The 14,442-nt window shown below is 59.0% G+C and overlaps 1 protein-coding gene across 2 annotated transcripts in view; it reads left to right on the top strand.

Annotated features, from left to right (window-relative positions):
* Positions 1-14,442, top strand: part of TNFRSF1B (TNF receptor superfamily member 1B) — a 33,666-nt gene that overhangs the window by 14,008 nt on the left and 5,216 nt on the right. For both annotated transcript variants that reach the window (XM_036069483.2, XM_036069473.2), the window contains exons 2-8: positions 3,468-3,567; positions 5,325-5,453; positions 6,181-6,330; positions 6,839-6,932; positions 7,367-7,605; positions 8,126-8,203; positions 8,789-8,823. In XM_036069483.2, coding sequence (XP_035925376.2) covers positions 3,468-3,567; positions 5,325-5,453; positions 6,181-6,330; positions 6,839-6,932; positions 7,367-7,605; positions 8,126-8,203; positions 8,789-8,823 — 825 coding nt within the window. The remainder of the gene's footprint in view (positions 1-3,467; positions 3,568-5,324; positions 5,454-6,180; positions 6,331-6,838; positions 6,933-7,366; positions 7,606-8,125; positions 8,204-8,788; positions 8,824-14,442) is intronic.

The following is a 14,442-nucleotide window of genomic DNA, read 5'->3' as shown; positions in this document are numbered from 1 at the left end:
TCCTCCCTCTCTCCCACCTTCCTTTCATCTGTTTTCCTCTCCGCCCCTTATTTACCAATCCCATCCATCCATTTGCCCATCCACCCACCCGTCCGTCTTCTCTCCAGTCCCCCATCCCCACACTGGGTCACAGATTGCCTCCCCTGTTATGGTTAAGAGTCATCAGTGATTTCCAGATTTTCACCTAGGGACCTTGTATTTTGGAAGATTGGGTTTGCTAAACTGCTGAGTAAATTGAGTACTATCCAATTTATTTCCTCATTTTAAAATGTCAGAGCTCCCTGCAGGTGGGTGATATGTGAGTCTGAGACTCCCCAACACCAGCCAAAGGATCTAGAAGCTTCTGTAGCCCCGCGTTCCCCAGAGCCTGTTTGCCCCGCTCTGGGGACATCCAGAGACCCCTGGCCCATGTGGCTCCTGAGGTGACCTGAGGCCGGCTCCTGGGGCTCCTGGGGCTGTGGGTCGGCAGGGCCTCTGTTCTGGGGAGCTCCACAGTAGAGGGAGGGAGTGACCTTTTGTCCCGCTCTGCAGAGGGGCTTTCTGTTCCTCATTGTTAAGCCGTGACAGGGCTGTGGTTGTTTTTTTTTTTTTTTCTGTCCAAGAGGATAAACAGGCCTGGAGATTGCTCAAGCGAGGGCTGACCTCCTCTGCCCACCGCCAGCCCCTGGGCTCTGGAATCACACACAGCAGCAGGAGAAAGTGTAGGGAAGGGTGTTCATAACAAGATTCTGACCGGAAAAGGCCCTGGAGGGGAGGCCTCCAGGCAGTGGCTGGGAGCTGTGGGGGTCCTGCTGCCTGCCTTTGTCCAGGAACCCTTGGCCTGTGGGTGGAGAGAGAACATAGGCTTGGCCAGGGTAGGGCCCTTTCCCATCAGGCCTTTTGGACCCTGACAGGAAATCCTCCCACCCCAGCCAGGGCTGGCCTCCCAGGGCCGCCCCTGAGGCTGAGGGTTTCTCTCTGCCTGTTGGAGCTGCACTGGCCCGGTGCTTCTCAGCCCTGCGTGAGTGAGGGGCTTCCCTAGTCACTGCTGAGGGTCCTGGTGGGGATGAAGCCCACGGTGTGCTGGGCCGGGTCCCCGAGGCCTGTGCTAGCCACCCTGCAGGGCGGGGGGCTGCAAGAGAAGGATGTGCAGCCCTCCCTGCCCTCTGGGGACAGACAGCTGCCTCTGGGGGTCTCAGCCAGAGGGAGAGACATGGCCCCTTCCCTTCGGGAAGCCCCACAGTTGCAGCCTGCAAGGAAGGCCCATCTCGGGGGCCACGGGGGAGAGTCAGGCCCTCTGCTATGCTTGGTACACAGTTGAATGGTGTGTATAAAGGGGGCTGCAGAAGGTATGATTTCTCTGGTTTAGGGGCTCCCCTAGCCTTTGATCTCTGGGTCTCCCTCTGTGCCACCCCGCCAGGTCATCTTGCTCTGTCCGGGGGTGCCAGATAATCGGGTATGTTCAGCAGCAGAGCATCAGAATTGCTTGGGGTTGGGGGTTCTTTTTCTTTCTTTCTGTAACAATACAGCTTCCTGGGCCCACTCCCTGAGCATCTGTCCCATTTGTTGGGGTGGGGATCATTAGGAACATCATTAGTACAGGCCCCCCAGATGTTTTGGACACTGAAGTGAGCCTCACCCCCAACTGTGAGGAGCCCTGATAAGGGGCCTTGCTTCCTTCCCCTTTTGTCCAGCCCACTCCAGGACCAAACGGGGAAGGAAGAAGGACTGGGATTGAGCGTGTGTGTGTGTGTACTCACGTGCATGCATATGCAAAGCCACGGGCATGCAAGCTTGTAGTCCAGATGGGATGGAAGTCACTTTTTTAGGCTCTGTGTCGTGCGGAATGGTTCCCACTTCCCTTGCTAGCCTGTGTCTTTCCCAGCCTCACTAGAGGGGGTTTGGCACTGGCCCTGGGATGGAGGGTGGGCTTCAGGGCCAGGCCAGCGTGATGGATGCACCCCCTGTTTATGCTTCGTGGCCGTGGTGCTGGAATGGATCCCTTGAGGAATGACATTGTAATGAAGCCCACTGCTTAGGTTAGGGACCCCTGAACACCTACTACATGCCAGGCTCCGGAGTAGTAACAAAGAGTTACGCCCAACCCACAGGCTTGGAGGACACCCAGCTAGTGGGGGCCCAGCCCTGTGTGCCAGGAGCCCTGAAGGAGGAGGTCGGGATTCTGGGTCCAAGTGATGATTCAGGGTGGTGTGTGGGCTGGGAAGCCTTCAAGGGGGGGCTGCTGTCAGAAGACATACGTGGAATTTTGTCCGAGGAAGCGTGAAGCTGTTCCAGGTGGAGGAGGCAGTTGGGGCAAAGGCGTGCGGGCAGGAAGAGCCACAGATCACTCTGTTGCAGGGAACCCCAGCCCCAGGGGTCATCTCTGCGCCTCCCCCCAGTGACTTCCAGCTGTTGGCCCTGAGCTGTGTGCGGCAGGGCCCGGTCAAGGCTCTGGCAGTCCTGACTCCTAGGCAGTGCGTGTGTGTAGGGGAAGGCCAAGGCCACTTCCCTGCAGCCTGACCCGCCGGGGGGGGGGTCTCTGGAGCATGAACTGTACACAGTGTCGGTCCTGCAGGGAGGCCGGGGCCCTTACCAGTCAACACCGAGGGCGGCTGGGGGCTGGGCACCCTGCGGGTACAAGGGGATCTGAGTGGGGGGCGATAGCATCCACTGCCTACAGCACCTGGAGCATTTGGATCAGCACCTGGCACCCCATAAGTGCTCAGGGCATGGTCATGTTGGTATTGTCATCAACCGCCATTCATTGACTGAGCCCCGATGCTGTGTGGGCCCTGTGTTGGAGTCTGAGGGTCCAGAGATGGTGAGGCCGCTATTTCTGTCCCCTGCGTCACAGATGTTTGTGGTGCATGTGTGTATGTGGGGGCACACGTGCGTGTACGTGGGCACACGTGTGCAGGTGCACATGCACCCCCCTACCCCACTTTAGCATAATGAGCTGATTGTCCGAAGGGGCCATATCCAGTGTTCGGAGAGAGCCCAGAGGGGGAGGAACCTGACACAGCTTGGAGGAGTCAGGGAGGGCTTCCCAGAGGAGGCAGCACTCAGCTGGAAGCACCAAGGGGGTGATTCCAGGCGCAGGAGGGAGTAGGAGGCATCCTAGGCAGAGGGCCGCTTTGTGCTGAGCACCGTGGTCCTCTGTGACTGAAGCCACTGCCTTCTGGCAGCTCCCGCGCCCCACCTCTGTCCCCTGAAGTGTTTGAGGAGCTAGCTGGATGCTCCGGCCAGCTGGCTCGGGGCCACCACCTGCCCGCATGCGTGTGCGCCCGCAAGGGAGGGACAAGAGGCAGTACAAGAAAGTGGGGACTCTCCTGTCCACCTTCCCCTCAAAGGGAGAAGCCCCCACGTCAGCAGAGCACCAGCGGGAGAGGGCCAAACACTCGCGGCCACAGGACCCCGTCCTGTGGTGTTAGGGGTGACGGGATCCAGGGGTGGCCGTGCTCATGGCTGTCCTTCCCTTCCCTCTTCAGGTCACGTCGCTCCCCTATGCTCCGGAGCCTGGAAGCGTGTGCCGGCACAGAGAGTACTTCGACCAGAGGGCCCAGATGTGCTGCAGCACGTGTCCGCCGGGTGAGGGGCAGCCTGGGGCCCTGACTCCTGGACGCCTGGGGCCCTGGGGGCTGGCGCCTTGCAGGGAGCGTGTGTGGGGGCTCGGAGCGGGGTAGGGTCATGGCCCTCAGTTCGAACTGAATTCCTTCTAGTTCCATGAATTGGCCCCATGTTGCCTCTCGCCTCAGGGCCTTGGCACATTCTGTTCCCTCATCCTGGCCTAATTCCCAACTCCCTTCCCCAGGTTAACTCCTACTTTTCCTGTAGACCTCAGCTTAGACGTACCCCTCCTCCAGGAAGCCTGCTCACACTGCCTGGTCAGATCTGGCCCCTCCTTTGAGCTCCCACTGGCCCCTGGGCATCCCCCATGGCAGCTACTCTTCACCCTGCGGTCATGGCCTGGTTCCTCTTTTGTCAGCTCCACTGTGCGCTCCTCTGGGACAGGGACCGTGGGCTTGTTCTCCACTGAATCCCAGCGCCTGGCAGAGTGCCTGGCACATAGTGGGGGTTCAGTACATATATGGCCCAGTCAGTGCGTGCTTACCCATTTCACGGATGGTGGGCCTGAGGCCTAACCCCAGTTGGGAAAGCTGAGTGGCTCAACTCCTGGTGTCATCCATCTACTCATTTGTTGATACATGCATCCCTATACTATTTATAAAGCGCCATCTAAGTGTCAGGCGCTGTTCTAAGTGCTGGGAGTACAACCGAGAGCAGGGCAGACAAAATCCTCACCCTCGTGGATTTTGCATCTAATAGAGGCACAGGCAAAGAAGCCAACAGAGGAAATAGATGTGTGGTCCTATCAGAGAGTAAATGCTGTGAAGGAAACAGGGCAGGGTAAAGCCAATGGAGACAGATGGAGCAGGACATGCGGTCTGGTACGGGGTGGTCGGGGGGGCCTTTCTGAAGAGCCTGCACTTGGGCGGAGACATGTAGGAGGTGAGGGAGTGGGTTATACAAATATACAGGGAACAGCCTGCCAGGTTGGAGGAACAGCAAGTGCAAAGGCCCTGAGGTGGGAGCCTACATGGTGAACCTGAGGAACAGTGAGGCCAGTGTGTGGCCCAGAGAGAGTAAGTTAGCAGGGACCATGGTAAGAGCTTAGATTTTATTCTACAAAAGCTAGGAAGCCATTGGAGGGCCCTTGAGCCGTTAGCCTGAGGTGTGGGCGGGCACACGTGTACCTGTCATCTCCCACAGCCATTTTAAGAGACCTCACAAGTGACTCTTTTTCTGTTAACTGGCAAGGTCTCTGTAAGAAGTTACTGGATTAGCACAGCGGTGAATATGGCAGCATAGGGCTCAAGGCTCAAGAGAGAAACTCCTTAAAGGTTTGCTTTGGTGTTCTCCCATCTCCTGGCATGCCTTCTCTTCAGACCCACAAGAGTCCCATGTCCTCGTGGGACTTTCCTTGATGGGAAACCAGGGACCACATTCCTACTAGTTGTCCTGCTAGTTCACACCCACAGGTGGAGAATTTTAGCCAACTGTAAAGAAGAAAGGAGCTAGCAAACCAGTTCTCACTAAAGTGTGATTGACTAGCAACAGGCAGTTCCAGTGGTAGAATCCCAGGCATCTGGAAAGAGCAGAGGAAAAGGCATTTTATGAGCGCCAGGGCTATGGCGATGAAGTGACGGCTGGGAGCCTGCAAGATGTGAGATGGCTCGGTGAAGGACTTGGAACGCTTTCAAAGAGCCTTCCCGCCCAGGCTTCAGGACGCTGGGGCCCTGGGGGGTGGTGGATGAGCCCCTGACCTCTGGCCCTTGCTTTCTCAGGCTCCCATGCACGATCGTTCTGCACCAAGACCTCAGATACCGTGTGTGCTCGCTGTGAGAACAGCACATACACCCAGCTCTGGAACTGGGTTCATGAGTGCTTGAGCTGTGGTTCCCGTTGCAGCACTGGTGAGTGGGCTCAGAGAGCGGCCTGGGCCCTGGAACCTTCCCCCGGCTGCTGTGCAGCCCAGCCCCTCGGGCTGAGCGCTGGCTAGGATCACCCCAGGCCAGTTCTCTTCATGCCCCAGAGCATGGGGTTGTACGGGTCAGCCCTTCCCTGTTTACCAGTGCCATTTTCTTTCCTTTTTTTTTTTTTAAGATTTAATATATTTGTTTGAGAGAGAGAGAGACCGCGAGCAGTGGGGGGAGGGACAGGGAGAGGGAGAAGCAGGCTCCCCGCTGAGCAGGGAGCCCCATGCGGGGCTCGATCCCGGGACCCTGGGATCATGACCTGAGCGGAAGGCAGGTGCTTCACCGACTGAGCCACCCAGGCGCCCTGCCAATGGCATTTTCCTCCTCTGTCTCACCAAATCCTCTCCAACAGCCCCATGGGGCAGGTAGGCCAAGGGCCGCAGGGGGTCTCACCAGCACAATGTTTGTGCCCATTTTAGAGCTGAGGAAGCCGTGCCTCGGAGAGCAGGTGTGCTTGCTCGCACCATCATGGAGAGGGAGCCAGACCGCAGGCCTTGGGACCGTGCGGCCGGTGTCCTTTCTGCCCCCAGCTGCGGGGGCTGCGCCAGCCCGATGAGAGCAGAGCTAGCTGTTGGGGGGGGGCGGGTGCGGGGTGGAGTGGGCATGGGGTGGGCGGGGCCGGCGGAGGCGGGGCTGACCCTGGGCTACCCTCTGGCTCTTGTAGACCAAGTGGAGACTCAAGCCTGCACTCGGGAGCAGAACCGGATCTGCACCTGCAAGCCGGGCTGGTACTGCACGCTGAGGAGGCAGGAAGGCTGCCGGCTGTGCGCGCCGCTGCGCAGATGTCGCCCGGGCTTCGGCGTGGCCAAACCAGGTATGGGGCCAGGGCCAGCGGTCCTCGGGGGCCCCCGGGGGCCTCTCCTTCATGGGTGTCAACCCGTCAGCCCCACCTGGGAACATGGGCAGTGGCGGCCAGGTGCTGGCCACCCCTACCCCTTCCGTTCTCTCCGCCAGCACGCCAGATTAGGCGCCTACTGTGTGCTAGGCCTTGAGGGGTCCAGAGAGGGATCAGATTAAGCCCGAAGTTCCTGGAAAATCAGGTGGTGCCCCCAGAAGATGAACCCACGTGATCCCGGAGACCAGGAAGTCACTAGAATTGGTTCAGGAACAAAGTGCCCAGCTGTGTGGGTGTGCGCGTGCGTGCACGAGCGTGCGTGTACATATGCTCACGTGCATGTGTGCATGCCCTCGAGTGTGTTTTAAGGGGCAGAGGTGCAGACAGGTCCGTAGGCCCCTCAGACTTCTCCTAGGGCTCCTGCGCCAAGGCCCGCTTATTGTACTAAGAGTTTGAGTTGGTGACGAGTTCCGATTTTTCCCTGAAGGAACGGCAACGTCAGATGTGGTGTGCACTCCCTGTGCCCCAGGGACGTTCTCCAGCACGACGTCATCCACAGACACTTGCAGGCCCCACCGGATGTGAGTGGCTGAGTCATTGGGTTCTGGAGGAGCAGGGAGGGCAGGGCGGTCCCCGGGGACTGTGGTCTAGCGCACAGAGCGGCCATGCCGTGGGACCTGAAATCCACCCCCTTCACTGCCTCGGGTTGAGGCACTGGGGAGCCTTACTCGCTGCCAGGATGGCTCTGTCCCATGGTGGGCGGGTCCCAGCACAGCCAGCAGGTGTATGGTAGCCTGGCCCCGGAAGTCAGCACTGGGTGGGGGGCATGGGGACTGGGGGGGGCAGTGGGGACAGAAAGGGGCCGTTCTGAGGGGGGATGTGGCACAAATTCTCTCTCCCGCATCCTGGCTGCTGGGACTCCTTGCCCGCCCTCCTGGCTCCCCATGAGCGAGCCCAGCCACGCCGAGCCCTTCTGGCCTCTGTTGTCCCCTGACCCAACCTCCTCCTCCCCTAGCTGTAGTTCTGTGGCCACCCCTGGCAATGCCAGCATGGATGCAGTCTGCACTTCCGTGCCCCCCACCCTGGGAACGGCCCCACACCCAGCCTCCACGTCCCAGCCGGGGCCCACGCAGTCCCAGCATGGGGAGCCAACTCCAGGGCCCAGCACGGCTCCTAGCACCTCCGTTCTGTTCCCGATGGTTCCAAGCCCCCCCACTGAAGGGCTCAGCACAGGCGACATCTCTCTTCCCATCGGTAAGTCCCAGGAGGGCTCGTTTAGCCTCTCTACTCTCTCAGAGTCTTACTGAGCGCCTGCTGCGGGCTGGACCCTGTCTTCTGTCCTGGGAGGCGGGTGCTGGCGAGACCTGTCTTCTGCCAAGACGTGGTGCTGTCACTAAGAACCGCTGGGTGAGAGAGGTGGGGTCAGCGTTTTATCTGCAAGGGGAGATGGTCTCCTGGTTGCCATTTCTGATGAACTCATTAGCCGGTGAGCTGGGCCAGGTCACCTCATGGGTTTCCCTTCTGGGGTTAGGACTCCATCAGACCACAGATCTCAAAGTGGTGACCTGGGGGCTGAATGTGGCCGACGGACATGTCTTGTCTGGTATGTAGTTTTTAGCTTGTTGGTCTTGTAATTGAATTTGAGAGCCTCTGGACTGGGCTTGCCCCTCCCGTGGCAACCCAGACATCTTTGGTCACGGACTTGGCTGCCTGGCCCCTGGCACGTTTGGGTTTGCTTTCTGCAGTTGCTTTGAGCTTCTCTTTTTCCTTCCAGGACTGATTGTAGGTGTGACAGCCTTGGGTCTGCTGATAATAGGGCTGGTGAACTGTGTCATCATGACCCAGAAAAAGAGTAAGTTTTCATTCCTTCCTCTTTCATGCATTCATCCATTTGCTCTGGAAGCTTTTCTGGGGCTCTTCCTGTGAGTCCAGCACCGGGCACAGCCTTGTGGGTCAGATGGAGCTGGATACTGGCAGCCCGTGTTCCGTGGGAGCTCAGAGCCAGGGGCAGAAGGCATGGCCACTAACTTACCTACTAAGAGGCAAGATGCCATCAGAGCAATCCAAGGGGGTGGCAGTCTGGGATTCTTGTCTGGAAATCCTGAAGCAGGTGGTTTCGGAGCTGAGTCAGATTTCCGTGGGTAGACGTGTGCAGGACAGAGAAGGCAAGCTAAGGGGAGGCCATAGCATGAGCAAGGAGGGGGACGCTGGAGAACAGTTGGGCATGGTGGAGGGGAATGGGACAGGGCTGGGTCAGCTGGGGAGCTGGGAACGGGGGCTTCTGTGTACCTTGTCTGCTGGGTGATTGCTGCCGCCCAGGGCTGGGCCTACTCTGAACGGTTCTGCTTGGGCCCCATGCTGCCCTCCACGTTAGAGCAGGTGTGACCTGAGGAAGCCACTCTCCCTGACTTGTCTGTCCCCTCTCTCTTCTTTGCAGAGAAGCCCTTCTGCCTACAAGGAGAAGCCAAAGTGGTAAGTGTCCCTCTGCCTCCCCCCTCCTCCCCTGCTCTCCTTCCTGCTGGGCCGTGTTATTCCCACGGGAAGCCGTGAATGCTGAAGGTTGGTCTGTCCGGTGTGAGGCGGTGTGCCGCCCTGGGGGGCTGAGGGAAGGCCAGCCAGTCTGTCCTTGGGGGTTAGGCAGCCCTCCCTGGGCTAAACGAGAGGGTGAGTGTGAAGTGCCCCATCGGAGAGCAGGGGGTCGGTGGTGTTGGTGCCAAGCTCCCGCTCATGGACCCCTGTTGTGACGTTGGCCAGACGTGAAATTACTCACGACGCTTGTCTCCTCACCATTAGAAGGGGACAGTGTCTGCTTAGCCCCACGTGAGGGCTGTGCTGTTCACTCGGTGGCGACAGTTCTCAGCGTCTCCCTGAGGCCTCACAGAGCTCTTCCTCATGGAGCCGTGCGAGGGGTACCCCGGTGTTCCAGAGAGGACCTGGGAGGGGGTCTCTGGGGTTGAGAGGGAGGCTGGGGGTTGGGACCCTGCGTCCTGCCCTCCGCTTCGACCAAAGCAGCTCGCCTTTGATCTTTTTTTTTATAAAGTGGGGTCTGTGAGGGACTTTTGTTAGAACACTGGTGTGGCAGCTCCTCAGTTTCTCCTCAGGAAGGCATTTATTTGGTTGCAAGTGACTTGAAACAAAGGGGCTTTATTTTTCTCACGTCCCAGAGAGTCCAGGGCTTGTCAGCTGCTGGGACTGCTCAGTTGCATCCTTCTGTGAGGCCGGCAGGACCCCAGGCTCTGCCCCCTTCCGCGTGTCGGCTTCTGTTCTCTCGCTTGCGGCCTTACCTCGTGAGATTGTGGGCCCCCCTCTGTATGTGATCTCCGGGTCTGAGGCAGAAAGAAGAGGGGAATGTGGCCAGGCCGGTGATGGTGCCTTTTATCAGGAATCAGACACTGTCCCCGAAGCCCTGGGTGGGCTTCTCTTGTCTCACTGGCCAGAGCCAAGGCATGGGACCACCCCTGGCTACTTTCCCAGCCTCTGAGGTGGAGGAGGGGAGGGACAGGGCTTGGGAATGGGTGCCGGATGGACCAGTATACCATGTCTGCTGTAACCTCTACCTGGTTGGCAGGGCAGAATTTTTGCCCACTTTACAGATGAGGAAACAGTATGAGGAACTCCCTCCATGTCCCCAGTCCTGCTTGGGCAAGGTTTCTCAACTTCAGCAATTTTGATATCTGGGGCCAGATAATTCTTTGTCATGGGGGCAGGGGGGACTGTCCTGTGTACTGGGGGTTTTCAGCAATATCACTAGTCCCACCCCACGAGATGCCCGTAGCATCGGTTCTCAGGAGTGACAACCAAAAATGTCTCCAGGTATTGCTGTGTGTCCCCTGGAGACCAGAATCCCCCCGATCGAGAACCACCATGCTGGGGAAAAGCTCAGCCCTTGGTGGCCCAGTGCCCAAGGTTTACACAGGGAGTCAGACTGGGTAGGGACCGGAGACTGATCTCAGCTCCTGATGTTGCTGGCAGGAAAAGAGGTGCAGAGAGGGAACGTGACTTGTTCAAGGTCACACAGCAACGTGTCTCTGGACTCCTGGACCGCCTGTCCTGTGTTGTCGCAGACAAACACACTGGCCTGGAAGTGCAGACTGTTTCTCCCCTCCCCCCCGGGGTACAAACGCCACACCTTCCTTTCTTCTGGCTTCAGTTCAGGGGTGCTGACAGCGGCTGCCTGGTGGGGCTCCACCCAGCCTCCCCGCTGCCGCAGTGTCTGTCCCAACCAAGTGGTTCCCAACACTCGATGCAGCAAAGGTGTCTCAGCCATGGCCAGTGGCCTCCACTTCCCTTTGCGTCCACTGAGTTTCTTGTTCACCGAGTGTAACTCGATTATTTGTTGAGTGAGGTTGAGCATAGAGCCCAGTGGTGTGCTGGTAACTGGCTCTCTGGGCAGCTAAAAAAAACCCAAAAACCAAAAATGCAGACTCTGATTTGTGGTGTTTGCTCACACCATCGTACACATTCCCACCATGGCTGGTTCCGAGCCCCTGAGAGCTCACTCGCCACTTAGCCGGACGCTCTCTCACTGCACTCACTGCTTAGCCGGGAGCTCACTCACTGCACTCACTGCTTAGCCAGGAGCTCACTCACCGCTTAGCCGGGAGCTCACTCACTGCACCCACCGCTAAGCCGGGAGCTCACTCACTGCACTCACTGCTTAGCCAGGAGCTCACTCACCACTTAGCCGGGAGCTCACTCACTGCACTCACCGCTAAGCCGGGAGCTCACTCACTGCACTCACTGCTTAGCCGGGAGCTCACTCACTGCACTCACTGCTTAGCCGGGAGCTCACTCACTGCACTCACTGCTTAGCCAGGAGCTCACTCACTGCTTAGCCGGGAGCTCACTCACTGCTTAGCCAGGAGCTCACTCACTGCACTCACTGCTTAGCCGGGAGCTCACTCACTGCACTCACTGCTTAGCCGGGAGCTCACTCACTGCACTCACTGCTTAGCCGGGAGCACACTCACTGCTTAGCTGGGAGCTCACTCACTGCTAAGCCAGGAGATCACTCACTGCACTCACTGCTTAGCTGGGAGCTCACTCACTGCTAAGCCGGGAGCTCACTCACTGCACTCACTGCTTAGCCGGGAGCTCACTCACTGCACTCACCGCTTAGCCGGGAGCTCACTCACCGCTAAGCCGGGAGCTCACTCACTGCACTCACTGCTTAGCCGGGAGCTCACTCACTGCACTCACTGCTTAGCCAGGAGCTCACTCACTGCACTCACTGCTTAGCCGGGAGCTCACTCACTGCACTCACTGCTTAGCCGGGAGCTCACTCACCGCTAAGCCGGGAGCTCACTCACTGCACTCACTGCTTAGCCGGGAGCTCACTCACTGCACTCACTGCTTAGCCGGGAGCTCACTCACCGCTAAGCCGGGAGCTCACTCACTGCACTCACTGCTTAGCCGGGAGCTCACTCACTGCACTCACTGCTTAGCCGGGAGCTCACTCACTGCACTCACCGCTTAGCCGGGAGCTCACTCACTGCACTCACCGCTAAGCCGGGAGCTCACTCACTGCACTCACCGCTTAGCCGGGAGCTCACTCACTGCACTCACCGCTTAGCCGGGAGCTCACTCACTGCACTCACCGCTTAGCCGGGAGCTCACTCACTGCACTCACTGCTAAGCCGGGAGCTCACTCACTGCACTCACTGCTTAGCCGGGAGCTCACTCACTGCACTCACCGCTTAGCCGGGAGCTCACTCACTGCACTCACCGCTTAGCCGGGAGCTCACTCACTGCACTCACTGCTTAGCCGGGAGCTCACTCACTGCACTCACCGCTAAGCCGGGAGCTCACTCACTGCACTCACCGCTTAGCCGGGAGCTCACTCACTGCACTCACTGCTTAGCCGGGAGCTCACTCACTGCACTCACTGCTTAGCTGGGAGCTCACTCACTGCACTCACTGCTTAGCCGGGAGCTCACTCACTGCTAAGCCGAGAGCTCACTGCTAAGCCGGGAGCCAGCACGGGAGCCACGCCAGGCCTTTCGCCTGCGCCCAGCCACTGAGTGCTCACGCAGCCCCGTGAGGGAAGCGCTACCACCGATTCCACGTTACTGGTGAGGAGACAGACTCGGGGCGGTTCAGGGACCCGTGTAAGGTTAGACACCTGGGTGAGTGGCCGAGCCTGGGTTGGGAGCTCAGTGGGAATCTGCAGGCTCTGCCCACTTCCCGCCATGCCGTTCGGCCAAGGCCGACTTTCAGCCCCCAGCAGGGCCTGCCCCCCACAGCCGGGGCCTCCTCCCCGGGGCTGGAGCCTGACCCGGCAGCCCCCACGCTTAGCCCCGTTCTTCCTCGGCTGTCCCTGCGAGGAGGCTGCCTGGTCAGGCTCCAGCCCAGGGGCCACTGGGGTGGAGAGAGTGGAGACCCAGCGCCTCCTGCCCCCTCGTGCTGCAGAGGTAAACCCCAAGGCATGGCGGGACAGTGACTTCCCTTCGTCTGGAAGAGGCCGGCATACCCACACGTGTGAGCTCGCCCGCGGTCACTCCACGGACGCACTGCTGCGTGGGCTCACGTTTGTGAGGCGCCGAGCGTGGCCAGGCACAGTTCTGAGCATTGCTTAGTCTCACAACCAGACTACGACCCAGGCAGTAGGATTATTGCCCCAATTGTCTTGCCGAGGATATTTGGGCTCAGAGGATTAAGTAACTTTCCCAAGGTCACACAGCTAATGCGAGTGGCCTGAGACACCAGCCTAGGAGGGCCCTCTTCACCAGCCCCAGCACGCACAGTACCCGCACCACTCACAGATGTGCACCCCCTGCAGACAGGGGCGTGGGCACACTTCCCACCCCCGCCCCCACCCCGTACGTACAGATGTGTGGGTGTCATGAGCACACGCGCACCCAGACAGACATGGAAGCTGTGGGAATCTGGAGGACCCAGCTGGTGGCTCTGCCAGGGTCTCAGCTTCTGCCCATGGTGGGGCTGGCTGTCTGGAATCCTGGTTTTTTTGAGTGAGCCTCCTCAGTACTCCCCTCCCAGCCCAAGCAACAGAACTCAGGATGCATCTTCCCCACTCAGAGCCTACTTGAACTTTGCAACTTGTGGCTTTGGGGGAAGGAGGCGGACTGTGACCTTTGGGGGTTTCTGTTCTGTCCAGCCCTAGCCACGAGCAGAGGAGCAGGATACTGGCACCAAAAGCCCCTTCTTTGGGGGTAGTGAGAAATGACATTTGGATGTTCCTCCTGTCCCACCTTCTGCCTGTCCAAGCTTGGAGCAGGGGTAGGAGTGCCATCCAATGGCCAAAGGTTCAGTCTGAACTTGAAATGCCCTCCATCTCTCCAAAGCTGGGGACCATAACCCAGGGAGGCAGGACGCCGAGGGAAGGCAGCATCTCTCTGCTACTTCTGGGCTTTATTGTGCCTCTGCCACAGACCAGACCAGCCGTGTGACAGGGAGCTGGGGACTCACCCTCCCTGGGACTGGGTGGCCTCAAGGGACAGCTTGTAAAATAGATCCTTCAGTCCTGATGACAGTGGGCCGGCCTCAGGGAGTTGAGGGCTGGGGCAGGCTCATCTGTGGGAGAAGCCGTCATAGGCGGGGCTCAGGCCTGGGGGGCTGCGGTGATTGGCCAGAGCACACTTGAAATTGTTGCTCCCTGGGGAGCAGGAGTGAGGCCAAGGGGTCACAGCCTTTCCTGGGGAGGGGGGGCCGACACGCCCCCATCCCTATTGCAAAGGCCTGCCGTCTTGACCCTCACCTCCCCCTTCTGTCCTAGGCTGCATCCCCCCAGCCCTTCATTTGCCTTGGTTCCCATCCCAGCCGGGGCCCTCGCGTCCTGGGCAGGCCAGGGGCCAAGGGCAGCAAATGAGAACGTGGGCCCTTCTGTCTCCTTTTTCATGTAACAAACCCACCGGTGTGTGGTGCTTACTCTGGAACAGGCATTGTTCTGAGCACTTGACAAATATTCAGCCATTTAATCTTTACAACAACCCTAGGAGGTAGGTTTTTAATGCTCCCCTGATAGAGGAAAGAAAGGAGGCACAGAAAGGTTAGGTAACTTGTCCAAGGTCACACAGCTAAGTAAGCGATGGAGTCATGATTTGTACCCACATGGTCTTGTGGGTCCAGAGCCCA

Source organism: Halichoerus grypus, chromosome 5, assembly GCF_964656455.1.
Source record: "Halichoerus grypus chromosome 5, mHalGry1.hap1.1, whole genome shotgun sequence".
Taxonomy (NCBI): Eukaryota; Metazoa; Chordata; class Mammalia; order Carnivora; family Phocidae; genus Halichoerus; species Halichoerus grypus.
The sequence above is the reverse complement of the archived record's forward strand: the minus strand, read 5'-3'. Positions and strand labels throughout refer to the sequence as shown.